The sequence below is a fragment of the Cyphomyrmex costatus genome, unplaced genomic scaffold, assembly GCF_001594065.2.
Source record: "Cyphomyrmex costatus isolate MS0001 unplaced genomic scaffold, Ccosl1.0 scaffold340, whole genome shotgun sequence".
Taxonomy (NCBI): domain Eukaryota; kingdom Metazoa; phylum Arthropoda; class Insecta; order Hymenoptera; family Formicidae; genus Cyphomyrmex; species Cyphomyrmex costatus.
In genome coordinates this window covers 371406-386671 of record NW_017277557.1, presented here as the reverse complement: position 1 = coordinate 386671, position 15266 = coordinate 371406, and the positions used below count along the sequence as shown (strand labels likewise).

Sequence of the window (15266 nt, the reverse complement as noted above, 5' to 3'; positions counted from 1 at the left end):
CCCCCCCCCCCCCCCTCCACCCCTCCCCTCCTCACCACCGGTACGCCTGTTCTCCTGTGTCTGTGGCCATCGTAAAGCCGGCCGGAACCATCTTGCGCGACGTCTGATTTTCCCGCGTGCTGACGAAGCGCTCGCAGGAAATCGTCCCGCGAAGATAGCAACGAATGCAAATGGCTGTCACGGTGATGTGTGCATGCTCGTCTGCCGTTCCCGCGTGTCCGACGCTCGAGCGTGCCGCAAAATCGTCGCGCGCGATCGATATGTGATGACCGGCGTCGGTTGTCGGACATCGAATTGGTGTTGCTTGCGCGCGGCGGTGTGAACGTGTCTTATTACGTTGGGCATTAACGTGTGTTACGTACGCGTGCACGCGGGAAATCCGCTCGTGACGGGTGAGAGAGCGAAGGAGAGAGAGAGCGAAAGAAATACGCGCGCGCGCGCGCTCTTCGCGTGTATATGTGTGTGTGCGTCCTACCTCCGCAGCGGCGAGCGATTCCTGTCCGGTAGCCGCGTCTGGACCGAATCGAACCTGCAACTCCGAACGGAGTTGCTCCACCGCGATATCGCGCACAGCAAGCCGATAGCTGCGCGATTCCGCTGTGCCAGGAACCGAGGGAGCTCCACGCCAGATGGTCTCGTTGCACTCGTTCTGGCAATAAATCGCCCAGGGATCGCTCTACATCTGCAAGCAGGTAAACAATTGTCAGAAATGTTATTTCCCGCAGACACGCGTGTCTTGCCCGTAAACTTTAATCAACCGGTCACGCGAGTGAGCTGTAGTATCTTGGAAGTCTACTTTCTTACTTTGTAAGTGAGGTATACAAATTATTACCCCGGTATTGACTCTTTCACTCGATTCTTTCATGAAATTTTTTAATTTTTATCCATACGGCGTAATTGTATGTTGCTTAGTTCACATCTACACACATACACGACACACGTGCGCGCGCGCGCATGCACATAATATTATTGTGTGTGTGTGGGTGCATAATACACACACAACATTCTTTTTATTTCTACCTTGTCAACTTTTTGTTAATGAAAATATGATACCCGAGTACTAATTTCTAATTAAAATACAAGAAATTGTTTGATATAAATTTTAGTATAATGCCTTAAATCTTTATCCTTTAAACAACAAGGAATCATTTTGCAAATTTTAATTTTCATTTGATGAAAGATTGTTTATTGACAAAAGAATTAAGGAGCAATCACTATGGTCTGCAGGAAGATAAAAATATTATCCAAAAATTATACTCATGTTCCATGTTTTATTATAGGTATACTGCTTCACAAAAACTAATAGAAGGAATTTTAAACGGCGAGAAAGATGCCTGCGGTCAGTGTCTGTGATCCAATCACAGCCAGGCTTCATTGTGCTCTGAATAACAGTCCATCTAAGACTGCAGATGATCTGTCGATTGAACTAGTAAGCAATGCTTCGCGGATCATGCAAACGGAAATCCGTTACGAAGAATTAAAGGATTTCCAATTGACAAATCAGATGCAAGCTAATTGTAACATCTTCCTCAACTTATCCTCTTCTGAGAATTTAGAGGGAAGCAAAGGGAAAGATGGCACAATCTATAAAAAGAATGTTACCAACAAAGGGCCAATTCTACCAGAACCAACTGTCACTCTATATTCTCCCAAAAAAGTTCATCTTGGATGGAAAGGCACGTGTCCAGTCGGAGCTGGCATGTACAACGTTGGAAATACTTGTTACCTAAATAGCACTCTTCAGGCATTATTTCATGTTCCAGCTCTTGTCAATTGGTTGCTGTCTGATCCACATCATAATTCCAAGTGCGAACAAAACAGTAAGTTCCTGTGTTATTCTATCATATGTATCACACACACATTTCTGAGTATAATATAAAGTATAATATAAAGTTATAATAGCATGGTTTTGTATGGTGTTTTGATAATAGGATAGTTTTAGATGGCGGTGGAGAATGCCTTACATGTGCAGTAGCCAAGACTCTGCAGTTCAGCCATCAAAAGTCTGGTGGTGCAATCAAACCATTTTACGTTTATAATAAACTAAAGCGTACGTACTCTAATAATAAATATATCATATACGCATAGATAAATGCTATAGTAAGCGATATTTCTGCAGTAATTTGCCGAACTATGGTGCCTGGACAACAAGAAGATGCTCACGAATTTTTACGCTATTTATTGGAAGGAATGGAACGCGCGTATTTGACTAGACATAAAGCGACTAAGTTGGATAGTTATTCTAAGGAAACGACACCTATTAATCAAATATTTGGTGGCTATATACGTACTGAAGTAAAGTGCCTGCAATGTCAACATGTTTCTACCACGTTTCAACACTTTCAAGTAAATAATAAAGTTACCGCGTATAACTAAAATATCGTGTCTCCAAATATAAAGTAATTGATTTTTGTTTCTACTTATAAACATGTGTAAATTTTTAACAGGATTTACTTGTGGATATACGCAAGGCGAATACACTGGACGAAGCGTTAAATAGTTACTTCAGTAGAGAACAATTGGATAACAATGACTATAAATGTGAAGCCTGCAAGAGAAGAGTTCCTGCTACCAAACAATTTACTCTGGAGCGTCCGCCAAAAGTGTTGTGTGTACAGTTAAAACGATTTAGCTTTTTAGGAGGAAAAATATCTAGACACATTGGTTTCAAACAGACTATAGATATGGGCCAATATTTGTGGAGAGAACCGGGCGAATCTCCCAAACCGCTAACTTATAAACTTATGTCAATGGTAACACACATGGGTCCTTCTGTAAACTGTGGTCACTATACGGCGATTGCACAAGTATCAAGCGGTCAATATTATTCCTACGATGATTCTTGTGTTCGTCCAATAAGCCTTAATAATGTATTAAGTACAAACGCATACATTATGATTTTCGAAATGGAAAATGATAGTCAAAATCAACAAGTTGCAAAAATGAATGGCACGACATCAGCAAAGAGTGTACCGACCTCGCTTTCCAATTCTACAAATAAGTCTCCTATATCCAAAGCCTTGATGTCCGCTGGATGTTTCACAAACGGGTCATCAAGCGGAAATGACTTCGGTAATACGAGTAAACTAACGTTAATCGGTCCGCAGCTCCCGCCGCAAAGAAGTATAGAATTAAATCTTCCTGTAAAAAAATCTAGTGATACTGTTATTACACCATTGCCACAGAAAACGCAAGATAAACCACACCCAAGATTAGTTATGCACATTAAAAACGGAAAGGTTCTAAATGGAAACAGTTTAGTGCCCTATGATGGTTCCAGTGAGGAAGAAGATTGTTCCTCTGGGATGGGGACGTCAAAAAATCAAATGTCAAATACTGCGTCCCGAATTAATATCACGAATGGTGTGTCAAAATGCCTTGCAAAAGATGTAGTGAAAACAGCCTCTAATTTTAAAGAATTACAAAAGGTTAATTCCAAGAGCAATACCAACGGTGTGTCAACGACAACACAAGTTACAATTGCAGATTGTACAAAAGCGCAAAATGGACCCAACAGTAACGGCCGAATAAATGTGCTAAAACATCAAAATGGAAAAATTGAAACGAATGGTCAGTCTGAGCAGCGCGATAAAGATAAGTATCGCCAGATCATTAGAAAAAATGGACAAGAGATCATATCTACGAAGGCTGCAACTAGCAATGCTAAAAGCTGGCAAGTCAAGGATACAACTCGTATTCTCAGTGGGTCAACTAATGGATGGTCATATATTGACAACAGGTAAATTCTTTTACGAAATATAATTCTGTATAGTAATGATAAAGCGATAGAAAAAAAAATTTATATTCTAGGGAGGATACTAAATTACATCAAAGTGGTACGACACCGAGTGCCGCGGCTGTGCGAAATTTTAATGGTACCAATGACTCGGACGTTGTTCCAAGCTTATCAAAAATGTCGTATCGCGGATACGGCAGTTCTTCGGGTTAGTATGTCTGATCTAACTATACAAATTTAATTATAAATTATGTATCAGGAGACGCGGTAGTGTCTCCGGCCATGTTCATAGAATTATGTAGAAAAATCAGGAAATTTATATTTTCTTTAATTTTCAGTAATGAGTTGGAATGGCAACAGAACGCACCTCGATCGCGATATCGATAATGAGAGACGAGAGGAACGTAAACGTCATTTTAACGCAGACGACGAAGAAATAGATAAAGGCCGGACAAAGAAGGTCAAGGATCACACAAATCGTCGGTCATACGAGGAGAGGTCCAGTACAAGGAACAAGTCATTCCAAAACAAAATGCGGAATCGACCAGTTAATGGTTATCATAATCATTACCCTCATCATTACCATCATCCTTATAATAATCGAAGACATTATAATACTTCTCACCCACGATCACGGCACGGAAACAATTATAGACCACACTATAGAAATAACTCTTATAGATATCTATATCACTAAGGCTCACTCTTGCTGCCATTGGGCTGTGAGTGATCGGCAACAATGTGTAAACGGAGAAAGATTTTTAGGAGTTATATCGACGATTCAGAGATAGACCCGTTTTAACAAAGTGTGTGATAATACACTGATTGATTTTCATTTGTAAAATAGTTATCGTTTCTCAATACAAGTGAATTTGGAAGTGAACTGTTAGAGTCTGACAGTTGACGCATCCATCTAAATTTCATTCATGATGACTCATTTATAGTGATTCATTCAAAAACAGAATGCATGTTCATGATAAACTCGTGGCATTTTTTGCCTCTTGCATAAGTTTGATACACATGTATATCGAACGAATCGATTCATGGGGGATGAGTATCATCAGCTGTACCATTTTGTGTTCAATATGAATTATTATAGAAAATTATAATTTTCTTTTTAATCATGATATACAAACAGCTAACAATAATTTTAAGATGCATATTCACCATTAAATTTTCCTGAGATTTTCATAAAATTAGCATGCGCATGTGCTTATATATAATAAATATAAATTAAATTGAATACAATTATCATTTAATATGACTCGTTAGGATCCTAAGATTTTTAGGAAAAAATTTAATATAAAACTATATATAAATATCTAAATTATAATTAATCTCTAAATTAATTAGAAATTCTAAATTTAGTAAATACAAAAATTAATTTGTTATTAAATTATTCCTTATCTAAAATATTATATCAATTTCTCTCTCACTCATATTTAATTTCTCTTGTAAGTAATGATAAAATAATAAGAGTTTATTGGCAATATGTGGTGATAAATAATCTTAGTTGCAATATGAAGAAAATTAAATTAATGCTTTTGTATTAAACGTTTACATGAAATTTGAGTGTAATACAGAAGCAATTTATTCTATATCTTCTTAAAAGAATAAAGTTTTTATAATAAATTAATTGCATATATATGTATATAATATACAATATATGTGATAATCCGTCCTCTTTTTGTTTTATTTTGTAGAGGTACTCTTCCCCCCTGTGAGAAATAATGTTAAGGGAGACAACCATTCGACGAAAATAGCTAGAATTATAATAATTGAGTTTGTTGGAGGCTTCGTTTCGAAGCAAAAGACGCAGATTAGCAATTAGCATGTTTGATGGCAGTATCGTGCTACTTTCTGTTACTATAAATTACAATAACACACCTGTCAGTAAGCGCGAATTTAAATATGTTTTTAAGTGTTTCTACTGCGATTATTAAAATAATTGTGTATAACTAAATAACATATAGTTATATATAATAATAATATTAATAATATGGAATAAAACCGAATATGTAATGATATGTAAATTACTTATGATATAGCCCAGGAGCGCTTATAACGTTAAGAAATCGCTATTAGCGATTAAAATTACAAAGTTATAAGTTAATTTTTTAAGCGATTCATGAAAAAGTCAATTCTCAATTATCTCATCCCATACGATATCTCATTGCATCATTATCGAATGAAAAAAACAGGAATGTTAACTGAACATAAAGGAGATGTCATATCGATGAAATTAATACGCAATCATGCAGTGTTATAAAGTTCTATGCTATGCAAGCAAATCAATGCCAGATTTATGTATGTACGTACTACATGTACATACGAGAATACAAAAGCTTTCTTATTCGAAGTTGTGTTCCCGTGTGTACGAAAGGAAAACAACAATGTCGTTTATATAAGTCATAACAATCAATAAAAAAAAAAAAAAAATTGAATACCTACTATCTTCTGAAGAAAAAACACTATCGCGTTTCGGATAATATCGAGTTGGCCATGGAAATAAGTTTGTTTAACAGTTTGACAAGATATACCTAAGATAATTTCTATAAATTGCTATCATGACCGATGACAAATCGGCTCACGATATTGTACAAAATCTCGAAAAAAATGTAAGTTAATGTATAAACGTCGGAACATAAATACGTTTCATTTTTAACCGTTTTGAAATTATATACAGTCAAACGAATCGTACACACATATACGAATGATACATTTTTTTATATAGGTGAGCATTCTCAAGTCAGAGGGTTACGGTCCAGACATAGTTCTTGAATTCCGTGACAAGTTCGAATTGTTTCGTAAACTATTGTGCAATCTGACAGATAAGCTCCAGTCGTTGTTATATTTATCCGAGAATTACACCTCCACGAACGACTTTAAGCAGTTTATAAGCAGGATTGTCAGTTCATGGAACTCTATTAATAAGCAGGTAAAACTTCTATATTTTACATTTATAAATTTCTTGTATAAGTATTTACAGAATTGGCACATGAATTATACAGGTCTGTGAAAAATGTTCCAAGATTCAAGTGGGTAGTCGTACGCTATCGGGAATACCGTTATCATTGCTCCTTAAAAAGATAAAAAAAGAGACATCTTTAACAAGGAAATTGTTGCACACCTGTGTTACTAAATACAGTCATGAATATCTCTCGAAGTGTTACGTTTTGTTAAATGAAACCGAAGATTTATTATGTAAACTCGAAAAATCGGATGATAAGGCACGTATCTTCTGCTTTTGACATTTAATACATCGTTATATATTATAAGAAAAATCTGCAAAATATATACACGCTTATAGAACCTTCTATAAGCAAAATTATATAAGCGACTTTTTTTTTATTTGCAGTTACGACAATATATAGCTATACTGAAGTTGAATCCATTCCTTGTTAAGCTAGAATCTGACATAGACACATATGTCTCAAATACTAACATATCACCAATCGACAAATCTAAATATCCAAAACTGGACGTTTTTCCAATTGTCGCAAAACTTCTCACCGGTGAGTTACTTGATGACGAACCCATAGACCCGTATTGCGTTTTACTGGATAATGTGCCTAGGAAACCAGTTTTCATTATTAAAATAAAACAAAATGGATCCATCAATGACAGTCGAGGAAACAATATAAATGTGCAAAGTTACACGTTATAATGGAAGAGAATAATATAATATTATATAAAAACAATATATATAATAAATTGTATTTCAGTAATAACTTATATTTGGCAACGTGTCATAAGCATTAATACGCATCGAACAAATAAAATCTCAAGGAATGGAGCTTAATCTCTTGCTCTGGTACTAGACAATATGTAAATAATCCATAATATATGTATAGTACATTGTACATATTCATTTTGGTATCTTAAAAATACTACATACCACCCACAAATGCGATCATCATTCTGATAGTCGAGAGAAGACTAGATTTAAAAGATACCCTCAAGATCAGGAATAGAACAGGACGGAGCCAGTCTTAACACAAGGTCTTTGTGGTGTAGAAATTCTGGTGGAAGAAGTTGTTTCTTTCTCTATAAAACAGAAGCAAGCAAAATAGTGATACATAAAATAAAAAGAAATGAGGAGGCACATTGCTATTACAACTAACCAGCGGAGGCTGTGAGACAGTGTTCGCGACGTTGGTAGCGATGGGCGCCCATCCTTTCGTGTTTAAGCATTTGTAACATGATTTAGGCACACCCAGACATGTCAAATGGTATCCATGGCCACAGCCAAATACCACCACATGATCAGAACACTGCGACAATGGCTGTCTACATACAGGACAAATTATAGAAACGTTGCCGCATGCTCTACCAGCATCCCTGAATGATAAAAAAAATCACTATATACATATATATATATATATATATATAATTGATACATGTCATAATATTCAGCAAGTCTTTCACGATAAACTTCTTTGAGTTTACATTTTATCACTTAAGCTAGATTAAATCTTCCCTTCTGCTTTGTTATTATCGAAAATTTTGCATTTTGAATTATTCGAAAAAGTTCATCGTGGATTTGCAGACATCCGCATTCTATCAAGCTTCCCATCACTTCTACTCACATTAAGTATGTTAGAAGCAATAAAATACACAATAAAAATTTGTATACAATGTATATGAAAATGTTTCGACACAAATCATAAATCAATAGAATCGACTTATAAAATTCCGAAAACTTTCTTTTTATTTCATTAATTAATAAATAAATAACCATATATCTACAATTAATTATGCGCGTGTACATACGCACATGCACAATTAATTGTAGATATACATATATATAACTAAAAACTAAATGTGTTCTGCAGTTATGATAAACTGTCTCAAATTAATAATATGTAAAAATAAGTATGATTTAATTTCCCGAATCAAGATGATGGTTTTCAATATATTTTGATAAATCTATTCTATTGATTACAAGTGTTTTATCGAAAAATATTTTTATTTGAATATAATTTGTAAGAATTTTTATCGTGTGTTTTCTCGCTTCTGACAATCTGAGATAGTAGTGATGAGTAAACACAAGCTTTAAGAATGAATATATCTCGTATATCATCAGAACTTCCAGGATACCTCAAGGATTTTTTTAGAGTCTTATGAAGCTCCAAACTCACTAATCGAGCGGTAGTTTCGACAAGGGTTTGCTCATATCGTGATTGAGTGAGAACTCCGGACAACAGTTGTCGTATGTCACCCATCGTTCCGCTCGTTGCTGATGGATTTCTCAGGATCTGCTCCAATATATTCGATAATATCGATGTACCGCTCAGAGATTCTAGAATTAATCTCAACAATTTGCCGTTCAATATGTCCATCTTTTGTCTGTTATTCTCTGAATGTGATCGGAATATAACTTCCACTAGGGGCATCCAGTCGAGACTCCCTGCCGATCTCCGACATATCCCCGCGAGTTGAATGGCGGCGTACACCGTTTCGCTTTCCGAAGCTTTAGCTTGACGATACATCTCCAACCGGTCCTCCAACTCTTTCAACAAAAGATCAAATGCTTCTTGATAATTACCAAGCTTCTCTAGCATAATCGCCTCTGCATCTTTACAATTCCATTTTTGAACAATCTTTAATGCCTCGTCCAGCCTGCATCCGTGTGGTCCGTGCAAATGAGTAACTACGCGTGCCGGCTCCAATTCGCACATTAACGCTAAATATCTCTCCAGATGTTTAGTTGTTAATTCCAAAGAAACATCCTCCTCCTTGTATTGTGCGATTTGATAAAACGCTCCTAACAGCTTATATTCCAAGTTTAAATTATCGGTAAGACTCTGTAATATTTCATCGATTTTGTTCTGCAATCGTGTTGCAATAATCGTAGCAAACTGATTGGCATTGATCGCCACAAGAGTTGAAGTGTGAACTGATATAACTTGGTCTAACGAAGCAGTCGGCAGATTCTCGAGCCAAGGCCACACATCATGATGCCTCAATGGTTCCAAGATCATACACTCACATACCGCCACCCAATCTTCTCGCGCACTGTACAGTAATTCCACGACTCTTATGCTACAACTGTTGGTTATATGTATATATATATATATATACATATAACCAACAAAAAAAACATAGATTGAGACTAATTAAAAATACTTACAAACTTGCTCTATTTGCTAAATTTAATAAAGTATTATCAGAAATATTGCACAGTTTTTTAGAATGCAACAATCCCAACACAGCGTTTTCTCTCTCAGTCTTAAAGTCCTTTGACAATTTCACGTGTACGTCAATGCACAATATATCTATCATTTTATTCAACATATTATACTCTAACGTAACAGTGTTTTCACACACTTCATTTGCCACGAATATAAGAACCATAAATTGTTGCTCCAGCGTAATGTAATCGATATTTTTCGGAGTAAGCGGCGTATTCGACATAACAATGCCTAACAAGATGTCTATGAGTCTCTGTCGGTGCCGGAGGCCCATTTCGGAGGTAAATTCTGGTTCCTGAAAGGCGATGGCAATAACATCAAGGAAGCCCTTCGCATCGAATTGCAATAACGTTCTCAAATATGGATATTGCCTCTCCATATCATTTGCCAAACTAGAATGCTGGGATAATAGGGCTCTCAATATGTCTGCTTTTGCTTTTTGCGGTATGCCTTCGGGAAGCTCATCCTTGGGAAATCCGCGACCAGCGAGACAGCAGCTAGTATAAACTAGAATGGCGTTGCCGAGTTTTATACAATCTCGGGAAAGGGCGGCTAATGGGTCCTGTAATAAATTTTGAAGTGTTGGTACTAATTGATGAATGGGTGCTGTAAAATCACCCAAGGCTGTTGTCTGGAGATAAATTAGCGCTTCCCAAAGTCCTCGTTGACGACAAATTGTCGTTACCTAGGAGAAAAACATACATTCTAAAATCGTAAAATATGACTTTGCAAATGCCATTTTTAAAACGTAAATGACTATTTTTCATCGCTTGCTAATATTAAGACTTACTTGATGAATATCTAGACAATCGACATTGAGCAAAACTACGATTGCTTCCAGCGAATCTACTTTGCCTTCTTGATCATAAAGAGTGACCAATTGCTGGGCAATCAATGGCGGCAGTCTCGGTTGAAGACTTCCGTCTAGCAGAGGAGCTTCGAGAGCGTGCAAATAACTAGTTTTTAGCTCTTCCGATTCAAAGACTATATCCCACAACTTTCCGAACAGCAAATCCAGATTTTCCAGTTGAATGCAGTAATCGACGCAAGTGAGCACTATCGTTTCGTAGCCTGTATTTTCGTCTATCAAACATTGATTTAATTCGTCCATATACTGCACTAACACTTCGCAAACTTTATCGCGCGTTATTTGCTTACGACGTTGCTTAGAACCTCGTAGGCCGATAACCGCCTTGCCTTTGTCTTGATAAAATGAAAGACCTAATGCTAACGCTTCGGGAAAACGTTTCTGAAATACAAAGCATTTTTAAATGTAATATCTAATCAAGACTCAGTGAAATAAAATTTAAACTTGTGTCAATAAAGGACAATGAGCTATACACTAAATTATACTGCTTAATAAAATACAATGTATTTTTAAAGAGAATTAAAGTAAATCTAGACGACATGGCCTATGTACATCAATTTTACGAACATTCATTAAATATTTATAATTATATGAATAATTATGCATACAGTGTATATGAGTGTGTGCGTGTGTAATATTTGTTAATAATGGTGTACATTAACCATGTCATCTGGAGCCGTCTTTACATTAATACAATATCCAAATGTTTTGGATCTGCGATCAAATTAATCAAGCATGACATTCTATTAATATAAAAAAAATAATGATAATTCCAAATAGCATTATTCATAATTCTACAATTCTATGTAGACATTTTTCCTCTACAAGAAAGTGATAAATATCACTTTTGGCAACAGCTCCCGTTAGAGTTCTACTAAAGATCTATTAATATATGCACTTTGAAAACAAAAGTAATTAAAAATAAAAAAACTTATAATTGTCGGAATTTTGTTTTCAAAGTGCATATATTAGTAGATCTCTAGTACAATTAGTAACAAAAACTGTTGCCAAAAGTAGTAATATTTATCATCTGCTTGTATATTTTAGTAGTATCATGCTAGTTTAATGCATTAAATCGTGTCTGACCATTTTTTAACACAAGTTTACAATATTTTACTCTCATAATTAGATTCTTTCCATCACTTTAAACTGACCTGCACGATAAGATGTTGCAATCTTTCAGTCCATGTTCTCATACATATCACATGTAAACTCTTTGTACCTAATAACAACAGCTGTGTACCATAAACTATAACGGTGTTGTAACACGCCCGTTCACCGGCTAATGCCATCGCCTACGTAAAATATATTACGAATGTAACATTAGATACATTTCTTTGTGTCCTCACATACCAGTCTTTGTACCTTAGAAACATTTCCGCCAGTAGATAGTCCCTTAAAATGACTAGATGCATAAGAAATACCAACGCGACTCATGTCTAATGTCTCCAAATTATCCTGCGCTCTTACGTCTAACAAATGTAACTTCTCTTGAGTATCCAATATCACGAGAGATCTCGGATTTAACCACCTCAAATTGCTTATCATATACGGTAGTGTCATTCTTCGAAGAGGAGACAGTTTTACCCGTGTACCAATTTCAGTATACACCTTGTCAACAGATAATAGTCTTTAGTATTCTCAAAAGAAAACAAATAAAATATACAATTGAATATATGAAGCAAAAGTTCTTTGTAATCCTACAGGGAACAAATAAAGATTATATATGTATGTATAATGTAATTAAATAAAAGTACTTGATAAAAATACACCACATTGTCCCTCGCGAGTGCCAATACTGGGTCGATCACGCGGGAGCCATCAGCCGTTTGTATGACAACCAGTTGCCAAGACAGTTGTGGTGGTGCTATTGCGGCACCGGTCAACGGATGACTCAATACAACACGCATTCGTGGTCTTATGCAGACTATAATTACCTACGCGGAATAAAATAAATATTGATAAATTATATACATGTGTATTCAATGTTTTTAAGTATTATAATAACCTTCGATAATGTTGCCATTGCTACTAATGTATAATGTTTAAGTGGATGCGATGGCAAATGATTCAACAGCAAGGGCTCTAGAGTGCACACTTCTCCCTTGGAACCACTAAACAAACATCTGCTGTCGCATCCTCGTATACCTATCACTCTAGTGAAATTCAATTCAAATACAGAGCCTCCGCTGTCACTGCATAAGGCTATTTTTGGTGAATCTGTAAACTAAAGTGACTACTTTAAAACAATCGATTAAACAGACATATTCAAGGTACAATAATAGCGATAAATTGGATAAAACCTTTCTTTTTCAATCATCTTGATATATGCTATCAAGATCATGATATGATCTTGAATAATATCAAAAGATTTTATAATGTCCAACAAACTCTGGTTAGTCAATTCAAGGATAATTCTAAAAGATTCCAGGAAAATTTTTGTAGGATTTATGCATCCATTAATTTTCAATATTTAATTAATTTTCATCGATTCAGTATTATTGTATTCAATAGCAATATTGTATTCGAATTAGGATTCTACACGAATGAGTTAAAACACTAACAAATTTGGAACAATATTATTTATTGCTTTATAAATAACATCAAACAAACATTCCGTCAAAACAAACGATTTTTCTACTATGTTCTATTTTAGATATAAAATTTAAATTTTTTATTGTTATATATATATATATATATAAATTATTACATCTTTAAAGGTGAATTTATACCCAAATACAATTTTCCTTTTTATTATTTCTTTCTCTTTGTTCACGCTGATTATTTAAGGGTAAAAGAATAATAAATTCCAAGTCAGCCATGAAATTTTAGAGGTTTTCCAGGAAGTTTCGAGAAAAATTGGAAATTCATATAGAGCTTTACTTTGCATGGAAAACATAGTGTTGTAAATGCAATGAATTCTGTCATCCCTACAAGCTTCGTTATTAAAAAAAAATATATATATAGATTTAGGCTGAATTTCGCTTCACCTGGAAAGTTGTAAACCCATGTAGAAACTTCCCAGATAACAAGGTATTTACTTCTTTTATAGTGAAGCCCATTGGGGCGAAACTTACTGCATGCATACACTTTCTATGCAAATCGAGGTGTTCAGAATGGATTTAGAACTTTTCATGCAAAACGTGGAAAGCGAGTTAGATACATTTTTATGTTTTGTCGAATTCTTTCATTAGTAATATATATCAAGAGTATATATATTAGCAATATATGTCAAGAAAATCGAGATTGTACCTTAACATGCAATACAGCAGTGTCTTGCGGGTGTACATCAGCGAGAATTCTTAAAACTTTTCCATTACTGCTATCCAACATCAAAATATGTCCTCTAACGAAACCAGCCAACACTCTGCTACCATCATGGTTAAAACAAAGAGCAGAAACGGAACCTTGATGTTTCGTTTCCTGATCGCACCATCGCAACGTTTGCGAAGAATCAAAGCCTAGTATTAAACCATGACTGGTACCAATCACCAGCATATTCCCTCCGACCGCGACTGCACTAGCCAGACCGGCGTTGACTCTCTCCTGCATAAACCATATTTAATAACTATTTCGGACTCAGTTACTGTGTGTACAACATGTAACAAATGTTAAAAAATTTATAACTTGAAGGAACATAATCCCTTATATCTCTTATATATAATGTATGGAATAATTGCTCACATTGGCTGATACAATTTGTGATGTTATTCCTTTGAGTATGACATGCCTTAAGATAACACCCGAATATGGGTTATGAGTGGTCTTAGAGGACTTATTTAATGAATTCAGCGACAAGTGACTGCCAATGCTAGTTGTCTCGCTGCTGCCGAGTTTTTCTCCTAATGGTAAACCAATGGTGTCGTCCTCTGTTTCCGACAGTGATTCATAATCAGGCTCCATCAAAATACTTTCTAAGGTGGGTAGTTCTTCCACGATGGGTATGGCATATTCCGTATTATCTAACTAAAAGGAATACGGCATAAAAATACCGTTATTAAAACAATTATATTTAAATTAAACAATATATATATACAAAAGCACAACAGGCGAAAAAGATGAATTAGAAAAGCAAGCAGCATAGTGTGATTTGCTCGATAATGATAGTATTGCACACACACACACACACATTACATGTTTTACGATATCATTGCACGGATGCAATTGAAAATATAAATAGGTACCTCTTCGATATCTAAATTAATAGCTTCCGCAACAAGACATTCGTCACTGTCCGATACAAATTCATTTTCAGCCATCTTATTTTATCCAATTTTATCTAATGTTATGTTATCGCGGTCCCGGTAAGAACAGCTGATCTACATACATGTACATTTGACAACTGTTTGACACATTTGTTTTTATTATACGTGTCGTAATGTCGCAAATGTTTGCGTTTATAAGCACATAACAGGAATTCGACACTGTTTCGATGTTCCGAAATATTAAAATATTTCATGTATCCATA

The 15266-nt window shown here is 35.4% G+C and overlaps 3 protein-coding genes across 4 annotated transcripts; 2 read left to right on the top strand and 1 right to left on the bottom strand.

The window, feature by feature from the left end:
- The first annotated feature begins 1330 nt into the window (after nucleotides 1-1330).
- On the top strand, nucleotides 1331-4526 carry scny (ubiquitin specific peptidase 36). Its single transcript, XM_018542641.1, has 6 exons — nucleotides 1331-1820; nucleotides 1943-2050; nucleotides 2120-2346; nucleotides 2448-3739; nucleotides 3811-3944; nucleotides 4075-4526. The coding sequence occupies exons 1-6, from the start codon at nucleotides 1331-1333 to the stop codon at nucleotides 4431-4433; spliced, it is 2610 nt and encodes an 869-aa protein (XP_018398143.1). The 3' UTR covers nucleotides 4434-4526.
- A 1777-nt stretch (nucleotides 4527-6303) lies between these two features.
- Nucleotides 6304-7403, top strand: LOC108776114 (uncharacterized). Its single transcript, XM_018542627.1, has 4 exons — nucleotides 6304-6354; nucleotides 6471-6674; nucleotides 6748-6966; nucleotides 7095-7403. Exons 1-4 carry the CDS (start codon nucleotides 6304-6306, stop codon nucleotides 7401-7403), a joined length of 783 nt encoding a protein of 260 aa, XP_018398129.1.
- Vps8 (vacuolar protein sorting 8) lies at nucleotides 6669-15225 on the bottom strand. Of its 2 annotated transcripts, none has more exons than XM_018542688.1 (13): nucleotides 14983-15225; nucleotides 14483-14764; nucleotides 14051-14344; nucleotides 12807-13025; nucleotides 12556-12735; nucleotides 12164-12409; nucleotides 11953-12093; nucleotides 10721-11179; nucleotides 9870-10615; nucleotides 8837-9781; nucleotides 7861-8077; nucleotides 7635-7783; nucleotides 6669-6816 (listed from the first exon to the last, which is right to left on the bottom strand). In XM_018542688.1, exons 1-12 carry the CDS (start codon nucleotides 15055-15057, stop codon nucleotides 7682-7684), a joined length of 3906 nt encoding a protein of 1301 aa, XP_018398190.1. In that variant the 5' UTR covers nucleotides 15058-15225; the 3' UTR covers nucleotides 6669-6816; nucleotides 7635-7681. The 2 variants fall into 2 exon arrangements, with proteins under 2 accessions (XP_018398190.1, XP_018398191.1); XM_018542689.1 differs by lacking the exon at nucleotides 6669-6816 and adding an exon at nucleotides 7241-7308.
- Between the last annotated feature and the right edge of the window lie 41 nt (nucleotides 15226-15266).

Excerpts from the sequence above, each read along its gene's own strand:
- scny (XM_018542641.1), top strand. The coding sequence starts at position 1,331 with ATGCCTGCGGTCAGTGTCTGTGATCCAATCACAGCCAGGCTTCATTGT. Across the intron at positions 2,347-2,447 it reads CCACGTTTCAACACTTTCAA|GATTTACTTGTGGATATACG; the intron begins GTAAATAATAAA and ends AATTTTTAACAG. Across the intron at positions 3,945-4,074 it reads CGGATACGGCAGTTCTTCGG|TAATGAGTTGGAATGGCAAC; the intron begins GTTAGTATGTCT and ends TTTAATTTTCAG.
- LOC108776114 (XM_018542627.1), top strand. The coding sequence starts at position 6,304 with ATGACCGATGACAAATCGGCTCACGATATTGTACAAAATCTCGAAAAA. Across the intron at positions 6,675-6,747 it reads GGAACTCTATTAATAAGCAG|GTCTGTGAAAAATGTTCCAA; the intron begins GTAAAACTTCTA and ends TGAATTATACAG. Across the intron at positions 6,967-7,094 it reads TCGAAAAATCGGATGATAAG|TTACGACAATATATAGCTAT; the intron begins GCACGTATCTTC and ends TTTTATTTGCAG.
- Vps8 (XM_018542688.1), bottom strand. The coding sequence starts at position 15,057 with ATGGCTGAAAATGAATTTGTATCGGACAGTGACGAATGTCTTGTTGCG. Across the intron at positions 14,345-14,482 it reads CACAAATTGTATCAGCCAAT|GAGAGAGTCAACGCCGGTCT; the intron begins GTGAGCAATTAT and ends TGGTTTATGCAG. Across the intron at positions 12,094-12,163 it reads CTGGCGGAAATGTTTCTAAG|GCGATGGCATTAGCCGGTGA; the intron begins GTACAAAGACTG and ends TATTTTACGTAG.